Source organism: Scaptodrosophila lebanonensis, unplaced genomic scaffold (genome assembly GCF_003285725.1).
Source record: "Scaptodrosophila lebanonensis strain 11010-0011.00,11010-0021.00 unplaced genomic scaffold, SlebRS2 tig00001410-arrow-pilon, whole genome shotgun sequence".
Taxonomy (NCBI): Eukaryota; Metazoa; Arthropoda; class Insecta; order Diptera; family Drosophilidae; genus Scaptodrosophila; species Scaptodrosophila lebanonensis.
Window position 1 is genome coordinate 3,328,729 of NW_022060738.1, and position 16,474 is coordinate 3,345,202.

Consider the following 16,474-nt stretch of genomic DNA (forward strand, 5'->3'; position numbering starts at 1 on the left):
CAGGTAGTCATAAAAAAGCAGAAGCAAATCAACTGTTGACGATTTCTCAGTCATTACGGCTGAACTTTGGAATAGCTGTGCCTGTCGTTTCTCATTTTCTGCATACATGCAGGTATGCTTTTTATATGTATCGTAAATAGATCTGTCTGTCTGTCTGTATGAACGCCTGGATTACGGAAACAGCTGAGCCCACGTTAACCAAACTTGCAAAATAGACTCTCCTAAATATTTTATTTTTTCCCCTTCCCCGCTGCAAAATTTATTCAATTGTGTACAAATTCAAAGTTACATACTTACATCTCTGAATACCTAATTAAGATATAATTGCCCACGTAATTTCCATTATTTTAAAAGTTATTAGCAAAACCATTTCATTCCAGTACCAAGCCCAAGAACTGCAGCATCGAGCTCGCTCCTCTTCTTCTCATTTAGCACAGCGGCAGAAGTTCTTTTGGGTACAGGGTATTTCCCTGTCGGGATTACTTGACTGTAACATTCTATGTTGTTATCATATTAACCCACGCATAAGCATTAATATTATGCTTTGCTAATAGAATCCCAACGCTGGTTTTTCTTCAGTATATTAAATCTTTGTATTTTCTTTTTCTATAAATATTTACTTTAAAGTACAAACAAATTATTAATAATAAACTTCTAATACTACGTTTTAAGACACTTTCGTTTTTTGTTGTTGTTCTTCATGTGTTGTGTTGCTTCATGTAATGCATATATATATATATAAATATATATGCATATATATATTTATATATATAATATATATATGTATTTTTATACGCTTTATACAGTTGTTATTACATTTTGTTTATATTTTTCTCTCGGTAATTTTCGGTTTAATGCTGCTTGTGTATATGTGTAGGTGTGTGGGTGTGTACGTGAAACAGCTAAATAAGGTTTACTAAATATTCTTAAAATTTGTTTTTGCACATCTTTTGTATTTATTACGGGTTTGCATTTGCTTCAATGATCTTGCATTGTTTATATATTTCTGTTATTTCTGTCGCAGTTATTCTAAAGGGGATTGGTTTTACACAATTGCATATTTCTTTTGTTTTCTTTCTGCTTGCTTTAAAGTAAACACATGTACAAAGTATGAAAAATTATGTTTTATAGCAATCATACAATATGTATAATATAATAATAATAATAATGAACAATTCATATGTGTGAAGAAATATATATATATATATATATATATATATATATATATTTATGTATATATATGTTGTTTGTGTTTGTTTAGCGCTTTGTCTTTGCTTGGTTTTCATTTACGTTCATGTTCTTTTCCCTTATTTGTTCAAATAACATTTAGCAAAAATAGAGCATGCCTTATTTACAATACAACGTTTGTTTATGTGCCTTATATACAATACAACTTTATGCGATTTCTTTTTATATTTCGTTCGGTTTTTCTCTTTTTTTTGTTTTTTTTTTTTTTCTTTTTCTTTTCTATTTTATGTATGCAAAATATATAACATTATATACGGCTCCGTTTTTTCTATGTAGATATATATGTTTCTCGACAAACACTATGCGACTGTTTAATGTTGTCTTGCATAACTCTTTCTTTTTTTTGCGTGCTTGGCCTTTTTGTTTTTAAATTTTTGACTAACTTATTGCATAGTATTCCATGTGCATCATATTATGGATTGGGGCTTGGGGTTGAATTTGTTTATATATATTAATTGGCTTACAATGTAAAAGAGCATTTAAAACTAAAAAACAAAGTTTCAAAATAACGCAAGCTTACGTCAAACTAACATGCTATTTATCATTTTTCTTTCTTTTTTTTTTGCTTTAAATTATAAAAAACATACGAACTGTTTCTTGCATTATTTTATATTACTTTAGACTTAGCGCAGCATGTTAAATCAAAAAATTAAACCTAAAAACGTGTTCATGTTGCGTTTCATAAGCACTTTACATACATATGTACAAAGAAGAACTTTCAAAAACTTAAAAATCATTCACGATTCGGGGGGAGTAATTGCTGTTTTGCTTAAGGATTTCTTCTGTTAGCTACTTTGCCTAGTGGTTTAATCATTTTTCAATTCAATATTCTGTTCTGTACGCACTCTTTTTCAATGAATTTGTTCAAATATCATTTGGAGCTATGCGAAAAAATTTCCTGTTACACTTGACTAGCAAATCATTTTTTTTACCAATGATGGGGTGACGGAATGGGGGGGGGGGGGGGAAGTAGTTTTAGTTGAAGATTAAAGTGCTCACATGCGTAATACGTTATTATGCATGTTCATGTCCAGATCGAATAATGCATGTGTGGGTTTGTGGGTGAAATCTGTGTGTCGGTGTGGGTGTGTGTGTATGATGTTGCCCATTAAGAGATGCAACATTATTGCAACATTTTGCTACAACTAACTGTACAAACTGTTTAAAGTAAATAAAGTCTAAAAACAAAGGGAGCTACGAACGCAAGTAGAAAGTAGAAGAATTGATGAGAGTGCTATATACAGAGTCAAAAGAAGTTGTGTATGGGTGTGTGTGTGTGTATTAGTAGAGAGTTGCAAAACAATTCAGTAGCTAAATAATGGCCCGAGAACAGCCCCTACGCCAACTGTGAAGAGCTACTGCTAGCGGAGCGTTCATCGAGGGCAGCCGCTGTCATTGTCATAGTCACTGCGCCGCCAGCCTCACTGCCAAACTCCTGGAAACTCAGACCCAGCTCATTGTTTAGCTGCACCATGTTCAACACATCGCTTGCATTGCGCCAACGATGCCGACGCTCTGCTGTCTCTTTGTCTCTGGTCGTGGTAGTGTTGCTGCTGCTGCTACTGGCATCCGCCGGAACATTGTTGTCGTCCTCATCGTCGCTTAAAATGTTATTTAAACACAAATTGAACTCATCGTAGTCCACAAAACTGCCACAATCCAAGGCCGCGCCACTGGTCAGCTCCGGCATTAGCAGACTGACCGTCTCTGCAACGCTCCCGCTGCTGTGGTAGGTCAATAAATGATCCGGTTCCTCCACATAGCCGCCGGCAATGCTATTCTCTAGAAGCGTGTCTGCATTACTGCCGCAAGTCTCGATTAGACTAAGCGCTGGGGAGTGCTCATCCAACAGCTCCAGGCCGCAAGCCGCATTTTGTTCCATTGCTGTTAGCGTTGCTCCTGTTAGCTCTGTTGCTGTTACATCATCCTCGTCATCGACACAATCATCAACAACATCGTCGTTGCCCTCAATGTGGTCGTCGTTCACGTCGTCGTCGTCGTCATCGGTTTGCGCCTCGGCCAAAGGGACAGTTTCATATTCGATCAATTCTATAAATTCGATCTCATCGTTGTTATTCAGCAGCTCGTCTTCGTCGCTCGCTTCGTTTATACCTTCAGCCAAGGCGCAAAACTCTGGTCACTTGTAGTCTCGCGAAGCTCTTCTCCGCCGTCCCTCAGTCAACATAGACTCCCCAATAACTGCAATACAGAAGCGAGAATTTTCATTTCATAAGCCTTCATAATATAGATGCCTTCACACATAATTACATATATTCTTGCTGAATCAACATTTTGCATTACCAAGAATACTCCTTTTGCAAATATTTGTATACAATTTTACTAATTTTACAAATATTGTACGGAAATAAGTTTTTTTTGGCATATACTTGTCTGAAATTGTTTCAATTCAATCATCTTTCATTATTGTTATCTAATGTTGAACAAAGTCTACTAAGTGTGATTCCAACTCTTATCAATTCGGATATGTTTGCGTCATACAGACAGACAGGCGACTATTATATTGCTTTTAGCATTACCATTGTCTATTAAATATTTTTGACAACTTACCTGCACTGCGTGTCTTGCGTCGTGCCTCAGCGACGCTCTCAACGCTTCCAATAGCATTGCTGGAGTTGGTTTTGCCGGGCGTGCCTTTAGGCTCGGCGGCAGCGGCGGCTGCTTGTGCAGCGGCAAGCGCATTACTCCGACTATAAATGATTTTGTTGGCCGCTGCGCTGGCGCGGACGCTACGGCGTGTGCCAATCTTTTCATCAGTAGGCGAGGTGGCGTTACTACCACTGTTGTTGTTGTTATTGGTGGTGGTAGTCCCCGCAGCAGCAGCCGTAGCACCACGTGTAGCATGCACAATATTTGTTACTGTTCCTGCGACTATTGTGCCGACTGGACTGTTGCTTGTTGCAGTTGTGGTTGTTCCTGTTGTTGTTGGTCCTCCTACATTGCTGGCAACGCTTGTGGACAACATTTGGCAAGCATTGTTGTTGTTACTGCTGTTGACATGCGCAGTTGTTGTCGATCCGATGGCACTGTGGTTGTTATTGTTGTTGTTGCCAGCGACATGTTGTGTTTTTCCAGACTTGTTGGATTGTGCGGACGAGGCATTCAATGCATTTCCGTTGCTACTGTTGTTGTTGGTGCTGTTGCTGGCAGGTGTGTGTGCTTCTGTGGAATAGTAGCATTTAGTACGATGACGGTTGGCTTAGTTGCAGGTCTACTTACTTGGCTGTTGTTGGTGGTGCTGCTGCTGCTGGTGGGCATTGCGACTATTTCGCGTTACGTGCTTCTCAATGATCGATTCTGGCTCTGTCGGACCCATTACCAGCACTTGTGCCTTTGAATTGCGCACTTTTCCAGCGACTTCGATTAGCGGCTCGTCTGAGTCAGAGGATTCTATATCCACCTTCTTAGCCAGTACATGATTGGAGAGTTGTGTTGTTGTTGCTGGCGTTGCTTCAATTTCTAACACACCGATGTTACTGTGGTTGTTGCTGCCACTGCCACTGCTCAGACGCGTGCGCTTGTTGCCTTCAACATCATTCACATCAGTGCTGTTGCTGTTGCTGCCACTCTCGGACTCTTGACGACGACGCTTATTAATGCTGTTGTTATTATTGTTGTTGTTATTGACAGTGGCTACTCCACAAGCTGGAGGAGTAGGCGTTCCGTGTCGCGGACTAGGATTTGCAGCAGCTCGAGTCACATTCTTGTTGATCAGCAATGTTGTGGTGCAGTTTGTCGCCGACGTTGTCGTTGATGTTGTTGTTGCAGATGTTACTGAGGAATCGCCAGTCGCTGGACTACACTTGGCCGCATCGAGCGGACTCTCGAGGCGACTGCTGGCACGCGTGCGTTTGCGCGGCAATTCGGCATCTGACTGAGCTGGAATTTCAATCGAGATGGGCGGCAATGAAGCTCCCGCCGACTGCTGCTGTTGCTGCTCTTCCTTTTCATCCTTCTCGCATGGTTTGCTAGTCGCCGTCGCCGTCGCTGGTTTATCCTCCACTTTAATAGGCAGAGCATTATCTGCATTAGCCAGCTTTGTTTCGGCGGCCATTTTTGCATTATTGCTCTTATCGTCAGTGGTAGTTGTTTGTTCCTTTTTTATAGACATCAGTGCTGGTAGCTGATCCAGTTTAATCTTCTCCAGCTTCACCTTGGCCTCCGTCTTGATTTCAACTACTTTTGCTGAGGTTGTGGTTACGGCAGTGGCAACAATGGCTGTTGTAACTGATGTGACTGGTGCTGATGTGGCCAGTGGTTTCTTGCTGTCCAGATTCACTTTCCCGTGGTCAGCCTCTTTATTGTCTGTCAAGTTTTTGATGAGATCATCGTGTTCGAGAATATCGTGCTCCCCATTCATCTTGGCGGTGTCGAATTTAAAATCTGAGCTCTTTTGCACACACTCCCTAATATTTGTGGGCTCTTCTGAGAAGTCGCCTTCCATTTTTGCGAGCGCTTTCTCAATTTCATCATCGGCACTCTGCAATTGATTCTGCTGCTGGTGCTGCTGTTGTTGCAACTTGGTTTGTGGCGCATCCATGGTTGCCGTTGTTGCCGTTGCTATTGCAGTTGTTGTTGCCACTGCAACGGCAGCTGTGGTCGTCATTGCCGATGTTATCGTAATAGTGGCCGCATTGGCCTTACTAACTAGCAGCTGTTGTTGCTGTTGTATGGGGCTGCTGGATGAGAGCTGGTGGGGGCTCTTTTCGGAAAGCGCATCCATTGATTCGATGCCGCTGTCTTCACCACCGCCATTATTCCCATGCCCTGGCGTACCGCTGCCATTGCTGGCCGGTGAATTCCGCAACGTAGACACCAGCGAGGCTGGGGATGATGTTGTTCCCGCTGTTGTTGCCATAATGGTTGTATTGCTGGACTTTGGCGGCGCCGTTGTCACTACAGTTGCTACAGAGCCACTGCTACTGGTGCTGCTTGTGGCCGTGTACGTGTCCTGGGCGTTGTTGGTGGCCGTCGTTAGGGCGGGAACTTTTCTATCACAGAGCAGAGTTGTTGTCGTAGCCGTTATGGTGGCTGGCATGGTTGTTATGGTGGCACTTGAGGCTGGACAGACTTCGTGCACCTGGGTGGTTGCTGGCATTGGTTGCACTACTTTGGGTATCTCTACACGCTTCAAAGTCGTCGCACTGGGCAACATAGTAACTGCCGCCGCCAGTTGTTGTTGTTGCTGTTGCTTCTGCATCTGCAACTGTTGCACGGCGGTGAAGTATGGCGGCGGCTTATGGTTTTTTGTAATCGGCTTACCACCCACAATGGGCGTTATAGTGGCCGCAGTCTTGGTATTTTTAAGCGTCAGATTGCCCATCACACGTTGTGGGCCATTGCCAGTGCCATTATTATTGTTATTATTAGTAGTGATGGCGCTTAGCGTTATGCTGCTCGGCAGCGAGGTGGCAATTTTGGTTAGCTGCTGTTGCTGCAACGTTGCCGATGTCTGCTGCTGCTGATGTTGCTGCGTGGCTAACTGTGGTATCGTACCAATATTGGTGGAGCCAACAGTTAGAAGCTGAGCATCGCCACTAGCCTTGTGCGCCTCCACAATAGCGCTAATGGTTAGCCCATTCTTGGCCGCCACAATTGTTGTTGTCTTAGCTCCAGTCTGCTGTTGTTGTTGTTGCTGCTGCTGCTTGGCTAAGACTGCAGCGGCCGGATGTGGAGGTGGAGGCCCTTGCTGCTGTTGTTGTTGTTGTTGCTGACCCGGTGTAGTTATTGTCTTCTGAATAAGAAGCGCAGCATTGGGCCCGCCATTTAAGTGCGTCAGCTTAGGTTGTTTCGCCTCTGTGGCTCCATCCAATGGCAACAAAGTAGCCGATTGCTGCTGTTGTTGTTGCTGCTGCTGTTCGCTGTAACTGCGCTTCAACTGACGTATTTTGTGCTCCTCTTCCGAGCTGGCCTCTGCAATGCCCGCACTTTGTGCCGTCGACGGCTTCTTACGATCCTTACGCGTAGCCTTGACCACCATTGAGTTCTTTCCACGCAAACGAATTTGCAGGGGTGGCACACGGAGCTCATTTATGCCAGGGGAAGCTCCACCGACATGTTGTTGCTGCTGCTGCTGCTGTTGCAAGGACTGTTGTGAAAAATTGCTGTACACTGGATGATGTTGTTGCTGGGGTTGCTGGAGCTGTTGCTGCTGCTGCTGTTTCTGTTGTTGTGGATGTTGCACCAGCTGCGTTTGCGACAATTGTTGCTGTTGTTGCGTTGACAAATGATTATTTGTATTTTGTTGATGGTGCTGTTGTTGTTGTGGCTGCTGTGGGTGTTGCTGTTGCTCAAACGTTGACATATCGACCTTGTATGCTGTCGTTACTGGCTCCGATTTTTCTAGCTTGAGTCGCAGTTTAATTTTCTCCTCTGCGACAGCTGCAGTTGTGGCCGCCGATGCTACTGTCGGAGTTGTGGTCTTCGTCTTGGCATTGGCCTTTGCACGCTCCCTTTTCGGTTTCGGTGTGGTCGTCACATCCTTAATCTTGCGCTCCTTTACACCTTGCTGCAGTTTCTCACGCAACAGATTCGGCTTTGCTTTTTTATTGCTGCCAGCAGCGCTAACGGGCGAGCTCATGCCACCAATAAGCGGCGAACTGTTGCTGGATCGTGGAGAATTTGCAGCCAAGTTATCGCTAGTGATCAGCTTGATCTGCTGTTGTTGTTGTGTGGCTGTGTGATTCGCCTTGTTATTTTTACGGGCCCGATTCGATTTGTTAGATGCCAGTGAATCACGAGAGCGCTCTTGATCGCTGCCTGCTAGTGGCAACTGCTGCCCAGACATGGCCGAGTTAGAGTCCTCTTCTGAAAAGAGATTGCTTGGCAGCACCATGTCGTTGGCGGGATTGAAGTTGCTAAAGTTGCTTAGGCTACTTGACATGGACCTAAATTGCAGCTGTGTAGTTTCCTGCTCCGCCTCTGTATCACTGTCATCGCTGGCCATGGGCTCCATGTCGCCGGTGTGCGGATTGATAATGAATTGCTTTTGCTGGGCATTTGAGGTGCGGTTCTGGTTAGATGTCATATGTTGCAACTGCTGTTGTTGCTGTTGCAGCTGCAATTGTTTATTTTGCACTGAAAACTGGGCACTAGTAACCATTTGCTGTTGTTGCTGCTGTTGCGAACGCTGCATCTGCACCACTTGTTGCTGCTGTTGTTGCAATTGGCGCTGCAGTTGTTGTCGCTGCTGCAACTGCAATTGCTGTGGCAACTGCTGTTGCTGACGCTGCAGAATCATTTGATGTTGCTGTAGAGGAGATAACTGCTGCTGATACTGCAACGGCGCACCTTGATTCATGACCATAATATGTTGCTGCTGTTGTTGTTGTTGTTGCTGCTGCTGCTGTTGCTGCGAATTTGCATTGTCAATGGGACCGTCCTGCAGCGTGTTGAGTGCATCACCCACATCCATGCCGACAGCTGACAAATTATCTTCGATTAAATCCAAATCAAGATCCTTGGCATCTTGTAGCAATGATTCGAGCTCATTTTTATCTTCAAGACTAAGCGTCGAGTCGAGATCACAGTTAAGAGTTGGCAGTAATGCATCCAAATCGTTTGCGGTTAAGGCGTCTAAATCGAATGGATCAGCTAGCCCGTTTCCATCGGCTGTCGCTGTCGTCGCCGCTTGATTCTGCACTAATTGATTCTGCTGTGGCGCAAGTTGTTGCTGTTGATTCTGCTGTTGTTGCATGTGTGTTGCTGGTTGCTGCAATTGAACCTGCTGTTGTTGTGGTTGTTGTTGCTGCTGCTGCTGCTGCATTTGTTGGCCATTCGACTGGGGCTGATTGGTTAGATTGATTTGCTGCTGTTGCAGATTGTATTGCATTTGATAGCGAGTAAACTCTTGAAAACTGCTCTTCGTGGCCGAGTCCATTGGTTTGTTAAGGGCTGGCCAGCGCGAATTCGCAGCTGCCTGATTGTAGTCTGGCGGTGGTGGCAGCGGCGCGTTCGTTGCGCCAGGTACTTGGTGCTGAAGTTGTTGGTGCTGTTGTTGTTGTTGCAAGTCGTTCGCAAGTTGCTGCTGTTGTTGTAGTTGCATTGCCACCAGCTGTTGTGGATGCGGACTATTGGTTAGTGGCGATTGCGCTGGCGTTGTCGATGGCGATAGCATTGGCGGTTGATGATTTGCCATAAGCGGACTATGCATCGAATGGTGGCTGGAGGCAGGTGAATGGGCAATGGGCGAAGCGCCACCATGAGCCATGAATTGCTGCGGCGATGCCTGCGGCATATTCATGAGCCGTTGTTGCGCTGCTTGCTGCTGTGCCTGCTGTTGTTGTTGTTGCTGCGCAAGCTGCTGAGCATGTTGCGGCAATCCGGCACGTAATTGCTGACGAATTTGCTGCTGTTGCATGGGATTGATAGGCATGTTCCCAAAGCAATCTGTATAAGATAAAGGAATATAGATTAATAACTATTGCCTTGCTGCGATCTGCATGTTATACATACCAGGCGGCTGTTGTTGCTGCTGTGCATGGAATTGCTGCTGTTGCTGTGGCGACATGAAACGCGGCTGCATGCCTTGCATTTGTTGTTGCCGCTGCAATTGTTGCTGCCGTAATGCAGCAGCCTGTTGCGGGGACATTTGTTGTTGCTGAAACCGATGTGGCGGCGGCTGCTGCTGTTGTTGTTGAGTATACAACGGGCCACTGCCACTGGGACTTAGTAGCGTCTGTTGCTGCTGCTGCTGCATAGTGCGCAACGTAACAGGACCGCCTGTTGTCGGAGACGAAGCGATACCCATGCCAGCAGGACTCAAAACATTGCCGCTACCGTCTGCAGATGTTATGAAGTCACTGGGCGTCGCTGAGGAAGAGCGCATGGGCGAACTCATCATTTGGCCAGTGGGACTCATATTTACCAACGGCGATTGTGTTGTTCCCTGTCCGGGCATTTGGGGCGACTTCATTTGATTTGTAATAGCATTGCCATCATTTTGCAGTAGGTTGACGAGTAATGGAGATGATATTGCAATATTATTGCTGCCTGTTGCTGTTGCCGTTGGTGTTGCTGTGGGCAGCGGTTGTGGCTGTGGCGTTCCTGCACCCTGGGGCACATGGTAGCTTTGCTGCACTGATTTCGTACTCGGCGCTATGGCGGGTGAATTGTTGCTATTGGCTGCATTTATATTCGAACTCGTTCCCAGGCCGGGATATGGCGGAGGCGGTGGTTGTATAAATTGAGATTTGTTGCCAGTCGTCATGTTTGCAGTTCCTGGCGTCGCCGTCGTAATGAGTTCACCGTTTTGCGGGTTCTTCAACACCTTTAACGTGACGTTAGGTGGCGGCGGACCCAGACCGCCGATCACTGAAGCCGTTGTAGGCACCGAGGAGGCACTTCCTGTGGCTATATTGCTCGTACACAATCCTGCCGACTCCCTGCCCTGTAAGACACGCGCTTGCCGCATGCTCTCGAATGGAAAATCTCTCTGAGCATTCGGCGCCCCCGTTGGCGAGGGCAGCACCGGCACCTTGCCCTCCATAGGACACACGGTGTTGGGGGATTTGAAGACAGGCGGTGTTGTAGCAGCATTGCTGTACGGTGAGGGTGGCTTTTGGGGTGGCGGTAGCTGCTGTGGCAGCTTTTGTTGTGGCAGCGGTTGGCCATTTGCTCCAAGCAGTACATTGCGTCGCTGCTGCAGTAATTGCTGTTGCTGCTGGTTTGAGATTGCATCGTTTGTTCCGGCACCGCCGAGCAAAGTATTAGGCGGAAGTTGCACAGTGCGTTGCTGTTGTTGCGGCTGCTGCTGTAGATAGGCAGCCTTGCTGGTGCTAGGGCCGTCGAAATTGGGAGCCACCAGTTGCGACGACAGACTGCCACCCGATACAGCGGCTTTGTTGGAAGACGTGCCAGCCGCCTCAATTGCACCGCCTACGTCGTTTACATTATCTGCAAATTGTTGATTGTTTTTATTTGATTTGCCAAGATAGGCGGTTTGATTACTTACCTTTTGCTATTTTAATATCTTGTCCTCCAACTTTTAAAGTTATCACAGAATCGCCTTCAGGTTGTACGGACAGAATGCCGAGGGCACGCAATGCAGGATTGCCCTCGGCCGCCAGTTGGCGCAGTCGTTGCGCTGCATCCCATGGGAGAGACACCGATATCCGCACAGACGGTTCAATCTGCTGCAAAGTGTACGGCTCATTATACATTTGCATTGGAAATTTCTACATTTAAGGAAGCAGGAATCGGAGAAATCGCTAGAGGTGTGTGATACACGATATATTTTCATTTATCGTGCTTCGATGTTATCGAACATTAGTTGTGTGTCGGTAGCCCTGAGGCTTTGGAAAAATGCATAAACGCACTAAATGCATTTTGCACGACTGATTATTAGCTTTGATTATTACGCATAAACAGCACCCAAAATTATTCCATCCTATTTGCTGTTGTATATGTGTGAAAGTAGTGGTACAAACGACGGACAGTCAAAACCAATTAAACTTTTTGACGTTTCTGTTGTGTGCTGCTGCTTCGTAATGTGTGAGAAGGACAACTATATTAGCGTCCGCATTGGAAATTCCAACAACAACTTATTTCAACAACAGGAATAATGTATGGATTTTAAATCAGCAATTAATGTGCAAAGCACAGAGACAATTATTATATCGGCCAGAATCATAATACAAAAGCACCAAAGCTAAAACATTCGCTTAACTTGTTAGCTATTGGTTGAATTTGTAGGCCTGCATGAAAAGGAGCGCGTTTTCTTTTATTCGTCTCTTGTTATCGATACCCCGTCGCCATTTTGCTTCTGACTCTTATGGAATGGAAAGGGGGTAGAGGTGTGGGCAAGAGGAAAAGGTAACCAAAATACTCTTGCCACCATCGCTCGCTACACCAACACTAACACCAAGGCATGCAGCCATGAGGAGGAGGGCGCGCGGTCGGTTGTGAGGTAGTTCGTCGAGCCTCAATAAAATCCCCAAAATGAAAAGGCGGAGACACACAAATACACATGTTCATATGACACGTTCAAAAAACGTTTTGCAAATGTAAACTACTATGTGGGTGACGCAAGTGTTTAATGAGGAAACACCCCCGCCACCTCACCCCTCATGCAATAAAAACAAATGCAATAATCACAGATCAGCTGTTCGCAAAGTCACAATCGCAATGTTCTCTGGTGCAAAGAAAGGTTGCTACAGTATAACCCCCCTCACACACACTCACTGCCTAAATCGTATATGAAATACTCCGCTTCAGGATGCTACAGGAGAGGAAAACAAAACGAGGAAGACGGTACATCACACTCACCTGTTTAAGTGGCATATCATCACACGACAATCGCACACGTCGTAGATTTAATTGGTAAAATTATGCACAAATTTTGCATTTAGCACACACAATTTTTGCTGTAATCACACACATGGAATCATTAGAAGCGCAAGAGTTTTTTTCCATGCATGCAAAACGCATTTCCCGTACACCGTAACCGTAACACAATCTCGAAGTACACAAACTGTGTCTTCGACTTCTCATATGTGGCAAAAGAGTTTTAACATAGCGTCCTTTACATCTGAACAATTGCATTTCTCCACTGAATTCTGCCTTTTCCCCCACATTTTTGACGATTTTTTACATGCATATATTTGTTAATTTATTTGGTTTAATATGGCCGCCATACACACACACATATACAAATATACTCTGTATAGGGCACACGCTCGAATCGAGTGTTTTTCCTATTTCGCTTCTGTTTTTGTTGTTGCTGTTGCGATGCTGCTCCAGCTTTGGACACCGACCCAAAATATGACAACACATGCAACCAACACACATACAAACACACGCGCACGCTCACGTTACGCACTTGCTCCGGGAGTCTTATTATTATTGTTGCTTTCGTTACATGTGTCAATCTCGGAGATATGCATTAATTTAGTTACTTCATTTAACCTATGCAAGTCTGTCGCTACCGATGTTGTGGTTGTTGGTATTGTCGTCGAAGCGATATTTGGGCATTTTTTAGACAAGCGCTGCGCTGCCGTCCGTAAGCTCTGCGGGGCGGGAGTGTGCGTGCGAGCGGGCAACAAGCCTCGTTCATTCGACCACTCGGGCGCTCCGCTGCTACGCCACTGCTTCTGCTTGCTGCGCTGCCGACTCTCCTGCGTCACTTTTTCCCACTTTTACGTTGTTTCTAAGTGCATAAAACCTCGCACGTTGCCATTAATAATATTCAACGAGTATCGTTCGTCAATTAAACTCTATTTTTTCTGCACACACAGTTTTCAATTTCACTATATTGCTTTTCACTAGAGCTGCATGCAGCGCACAAAATTTTTAGCGTAAATTTTACACATTATAGCAGCGCGCCCACAATTTCTGACCACACACGACATCAATCCAATAACTCTATTTGCCTTTTAACATAACACGGGCGCGGTGGCGTTGTGTTTTTATTGCTAATTTTGTATAAAATTCTCGTAGTTATAGATCTCTCTGAAAACCAACAATAAAGATGGCGTCGGGCAAGAACTGATATCGATATAGGACAGCTATCGATACTGTACCGAATTAATTGCATCTCTAGCGATTAACTCTTGTTACTAAAGTTTATAGTGCTCTAGTAACTCTAATTTTTTTATAATCAAGATGCTTTCATTATTATTAACTACGGCAAGCGTATTTTCAAAGCAGACCAAATACGTTTAGGCATATGTTCGATTTTATTCATTTGTTGTTATTCTACTTTTCGTTAAGTGTTGGAGAGTACGTGGAAAACCAGTGCGCAAAACAGCCGCCATTAGCACTAAATGGGGTTGAGTTGTTGTTGTGTGTCACTAAAGATGGAACCCCGTCGATAGCGTTATCACTCGATGAGTTATCTGTCGATTGGACATATTCTGCATTACACATTAATGTAAGTAAGACGACGAAATAATTTAAGAAGTTCTTTAAAAAAAACGCATTAAGTGTATTAATTGGAATATTATTTTGTTCACACGGTAGCTATTAGTAAAGAAAGCATACATTCTAGTTCAAGTCTTTTTCAAATGCAAACATATGAAAGTATTACGTAACTTTTCAAGCAAACTTCATTACAGACGCAGTAGCAAATTTTAACATGACCAACACTCCAGCAACCACAAGCGCCGGACCAGTCCTCCGTGGCCTGCATAATGCCACCATTAAGCGTAACTTGGCTGTGGCGCTCGGTCTGACCGCAATCATCACTGTTGCCTACAAGGTTCTGGTGAACGATCCCAAGAAGGCTGCCTATGCCGAGTTCTACCAGTGCGTAAACCATTGTGTACTTTAAAACTTTTGCTAATAAGAGTTATTTTGCAGAAAATACGACGCGAACAAGTCTTTTGAGCGCATGAGAGCCAACGGCCGTTTCCAGTCCTGCTAGACACCCAAGGCCTATATTCTATATAATAAACCTAAGTCATATAGATGTTGCTAAAGTGTGTGTAACGCCTCTGTTTTGAAAGCTAAATATACTTCAACTCGGTATATGCCGCGATGTTTACTTACTTCTTCAAATCAAGGACAGTCATAAAAAAAGTGCCAGGCTTAGGTCGTGTTTTGTTTATTTATTTATTTACAAACTTATCAAAGTAATGCACATAACAAACACAGAAACTACAAATTACACACAATATTTGCACATGGGCAACACAATTAAAATCTAATGGCGAAGTCTTTGTAGTCCAGCCGATTTAAATTGCCTTGATTTCGCAGCTCGCAGCGTTCGATTTGACAGCCTGGAGAACCCTCGCTGGATAGCCAGGTGATCCTATAGGAAGAAATATTATGAAATTAATCTGCATTGTACCATATGCGAAGTTACATACATTTTATCCACCTCCTCCTTAGGGCCCTGCATCTTACCCACCACTGTGCCCTGCTTTGTGTTCTTCACCCAGCCTGTAATGCCGGCTTTCGTGCAGCGATCTCTCGTATCTTTCGTGAGATAGCAGCCTGCAACACACAGATATGTATATATAATTATAATAGATAGCGAGTGAAAGTGCAATGGGACGTGAAACAAAGCCAAGGACAGCCACATGAGTTTTTGTCTAAGTAACGAGCTACTTTCTGCCATTTATTTTTAGCATTGCGCGATTGCTACTTGGTTGTGTGTTTTTGCTGTTGCTGCCTTGAGCTCCGTATATTTCCATCCCAATCCTGTGAAAAGCACCTTGCACATGTCCAAAGACCTCGAACTCCAAAGTGACCAGCTGACGAATATCCGGAATGCCCATATCTACTGATCTTACCTCGCGCTTGAAATCTGTTTGCAACTACGTACTTGCGATTATGTAAAATTAAAGGCACTTTTTAGAGTCGGGTTATTGTCGATTTTTCACGCTTTTTGCAAGCTTACAGCTCAATGCATTGTACTAACTTTCCACTTACACAATTTTTCAATTTTACGTATAAATTATTTAGAAAATTGGACGCTATACTATACTTTCTGAAGTTGCGCCGCGCACAGTTTAGTTTCTCAGCAAACCGTCGCAAATTTCAAACTGAAATGCCAAGAGTCTGTGAATTGGCGCAGTGCTGGCCTATCAATTGCTTTCTATTTTGCTTTTTCGATTAGCATAGTCGTAGTATTTATTTTAGCATTCATTTTTTCTGCATTTTTTATTTTTAATTTTAACCAAAGGCAATGGGCAATGCGATGCATCGGACGTCGGACACAGTTTTGTGCACTACAGTATATGCATATTACACATTTTTACTATATATTCCTTATATATCCGTATTCATTTAGTTTTATTAAAATAGCACTTAAATAATATTCCTAAAACTTATAATACAATGGTCGGAGAACTTTCTTTAACAAGTACTTATACAATTTTTAAAATAAACTTTGATGCATAGAAGATATTTGAAGAACCACCAGTGTACATATATATTAAAGACTTATGGAATAGAAAAATAAAGAAAACATAATCGGCCTTCAACGAAACATAATAATTAATAATATAAAATAAATTTTTCACCTAACACTTTATTAAAATGTATATTATAAAACCCTAAAGCGTCTATTAGAGTGTTATTTATTTCGCGTAATAAATAAATCGGTCCTATAGTGCACTAGCTTTATATTATTATATACAACATCGAATATTAATATACTATATGTATATATTTTAATATACATACGTTTTAATTGTGTTAAAACTAAAATAATGAAATGGTAAACTATACATTCCAAATGTAATGTGCAATTTATATTGCTGATGTT

The 16,474-nt window shown here is 43.7% G+C and overlaps 3 protein-coding genes across 3 annotated transcripts; 1 reads left to right on the forward strand and 2 right to left on the reverse strand.

Moving 5' to 3' along the window:
- Positions 1-1,463: 1,463 nt before the first annotated feature.
- LOC115630801 (putative mediator of RNA polymerase II transcription subunit 26) lies at positions 1,464-13,665 on the reverse strand. Its single transcript, XM_030527462.1, has 6 exons — positions 12,532-13,665; positions 11,219-11,399; positions 9,721-11,160; positions 4,486-9,654; positions 3,817-4,428; positions 1,464-3,447 (listed from the first exon to the last, which is right to left on the reverse strand). Exons 1-6 carry the CDS (start codon positions 12,544-12,546, stop codon positions 3,386-3,388), a joined length of 7,479 nt encoding a protein of 2,492 aa, XP_030383322.1. The 5' UTR covers positions 12,547-13,665; the 3' UTR covers positions 1,464-3,385.
- A 338-nt stretch (positions 13,666-14,003) lies between these two features.
- On the forward strand, positions 14,004-14,732 carry LOC115630618 (cytochrome c oxidase subunit 6C). The gene is made up of 3 exons (XM_030527245.1): positions 14,004-14,134; positions 14,319-14,508; positions 14,563-14,732. Exons 2-3 carry the CDS (start codon positions 14,339-14,341, stop codon positions 14,624-14,626), a joined length of 234 nt encoding a protein of 77 aa, XP_030383105.1. The 5' UTR covers positions 14,004-14,134; positions 14,319-14,338; the 3' UTR covers positions 14,627-14,732.
- Positions 14,733-14,790: 58 nt separating this feature from the next.
- LOC115630617 (acylphosphatase-2) lies at positions 14,791-15,622 on the reverse strand. Its single transcript, XM_030527244.1, has 3 exons — positions 15,419-15,622; positions 15,072-15,198; positions 14,791-15,013 (listed from the first exon to the last, which is right to left on the reverse strand). The coding sequence occupies exons 1-3, from the start codon at positions 15,480-15,482 to the stop codon at positions 14,899-14,901; spliced, it is 306 nt and encodes a 101-aa protein (XP_030383104.1). The 5' UTR covers positions 15,483-15,622; the 3' UTR covers positions 14,791-14,898.
- Positions 15,623-16,474: the final 852 nt, after the last annotated feature.

Bases quoted from the DNA above. Each gene is read 5' to 3' on its own strand.
- LOC115630801 (XM_030527462.1), bottom strand. The intron at 9,655-9,720 runs GTATGTATAACA...TATCTTATACAG, and splicing joins GCAGCAACAACAGCCGCCTG to ATTGCTTTGGGAACATGCCT. The intron at 4,429-4,485 runs GTAAGTAGACCT...ACTATTCCACAG, and splicing joins GCACCACCAACAACAGCCAA to AAGCACACACACCTGCCAGC.
- LOC115630618 (XM_030527245.1), top strand. From the start codon at position 14,339: ATGACCAACACTCCAGCAACCACAAGCGCCGGACCAGTCCTCCGTGGC. The intron at 14,509-14,562 runs GTGCGTAAACCA...GTTATTTTGCAG, and splicing joins GCCTATGCCGAGTTCTACCA to AAAATACGACGCGAACAAGT.
- LOC115630617 (XM_030527244.1), bottom strand. From the start codon at position 15,482: ATGGGCATTCCGGATATTCGTCAGCTGGTCACTTTGGAGTTCGAGGTC. The intron at 15,199-15,418 runs GTGCTTTTCACA...TGTGTGTTGCAG, and splicing joins GGTCTTTGGACATGTGCAAG to GCTGCTATCTCACGAAAGAT. The intron at 15,014-15,071 runs GTATGTAACTTC...TTCTTCCTATAG, and splicing joins AAGGAGGAGGTGGATAAAAT to GATCACCTGGCTATCCAGCG.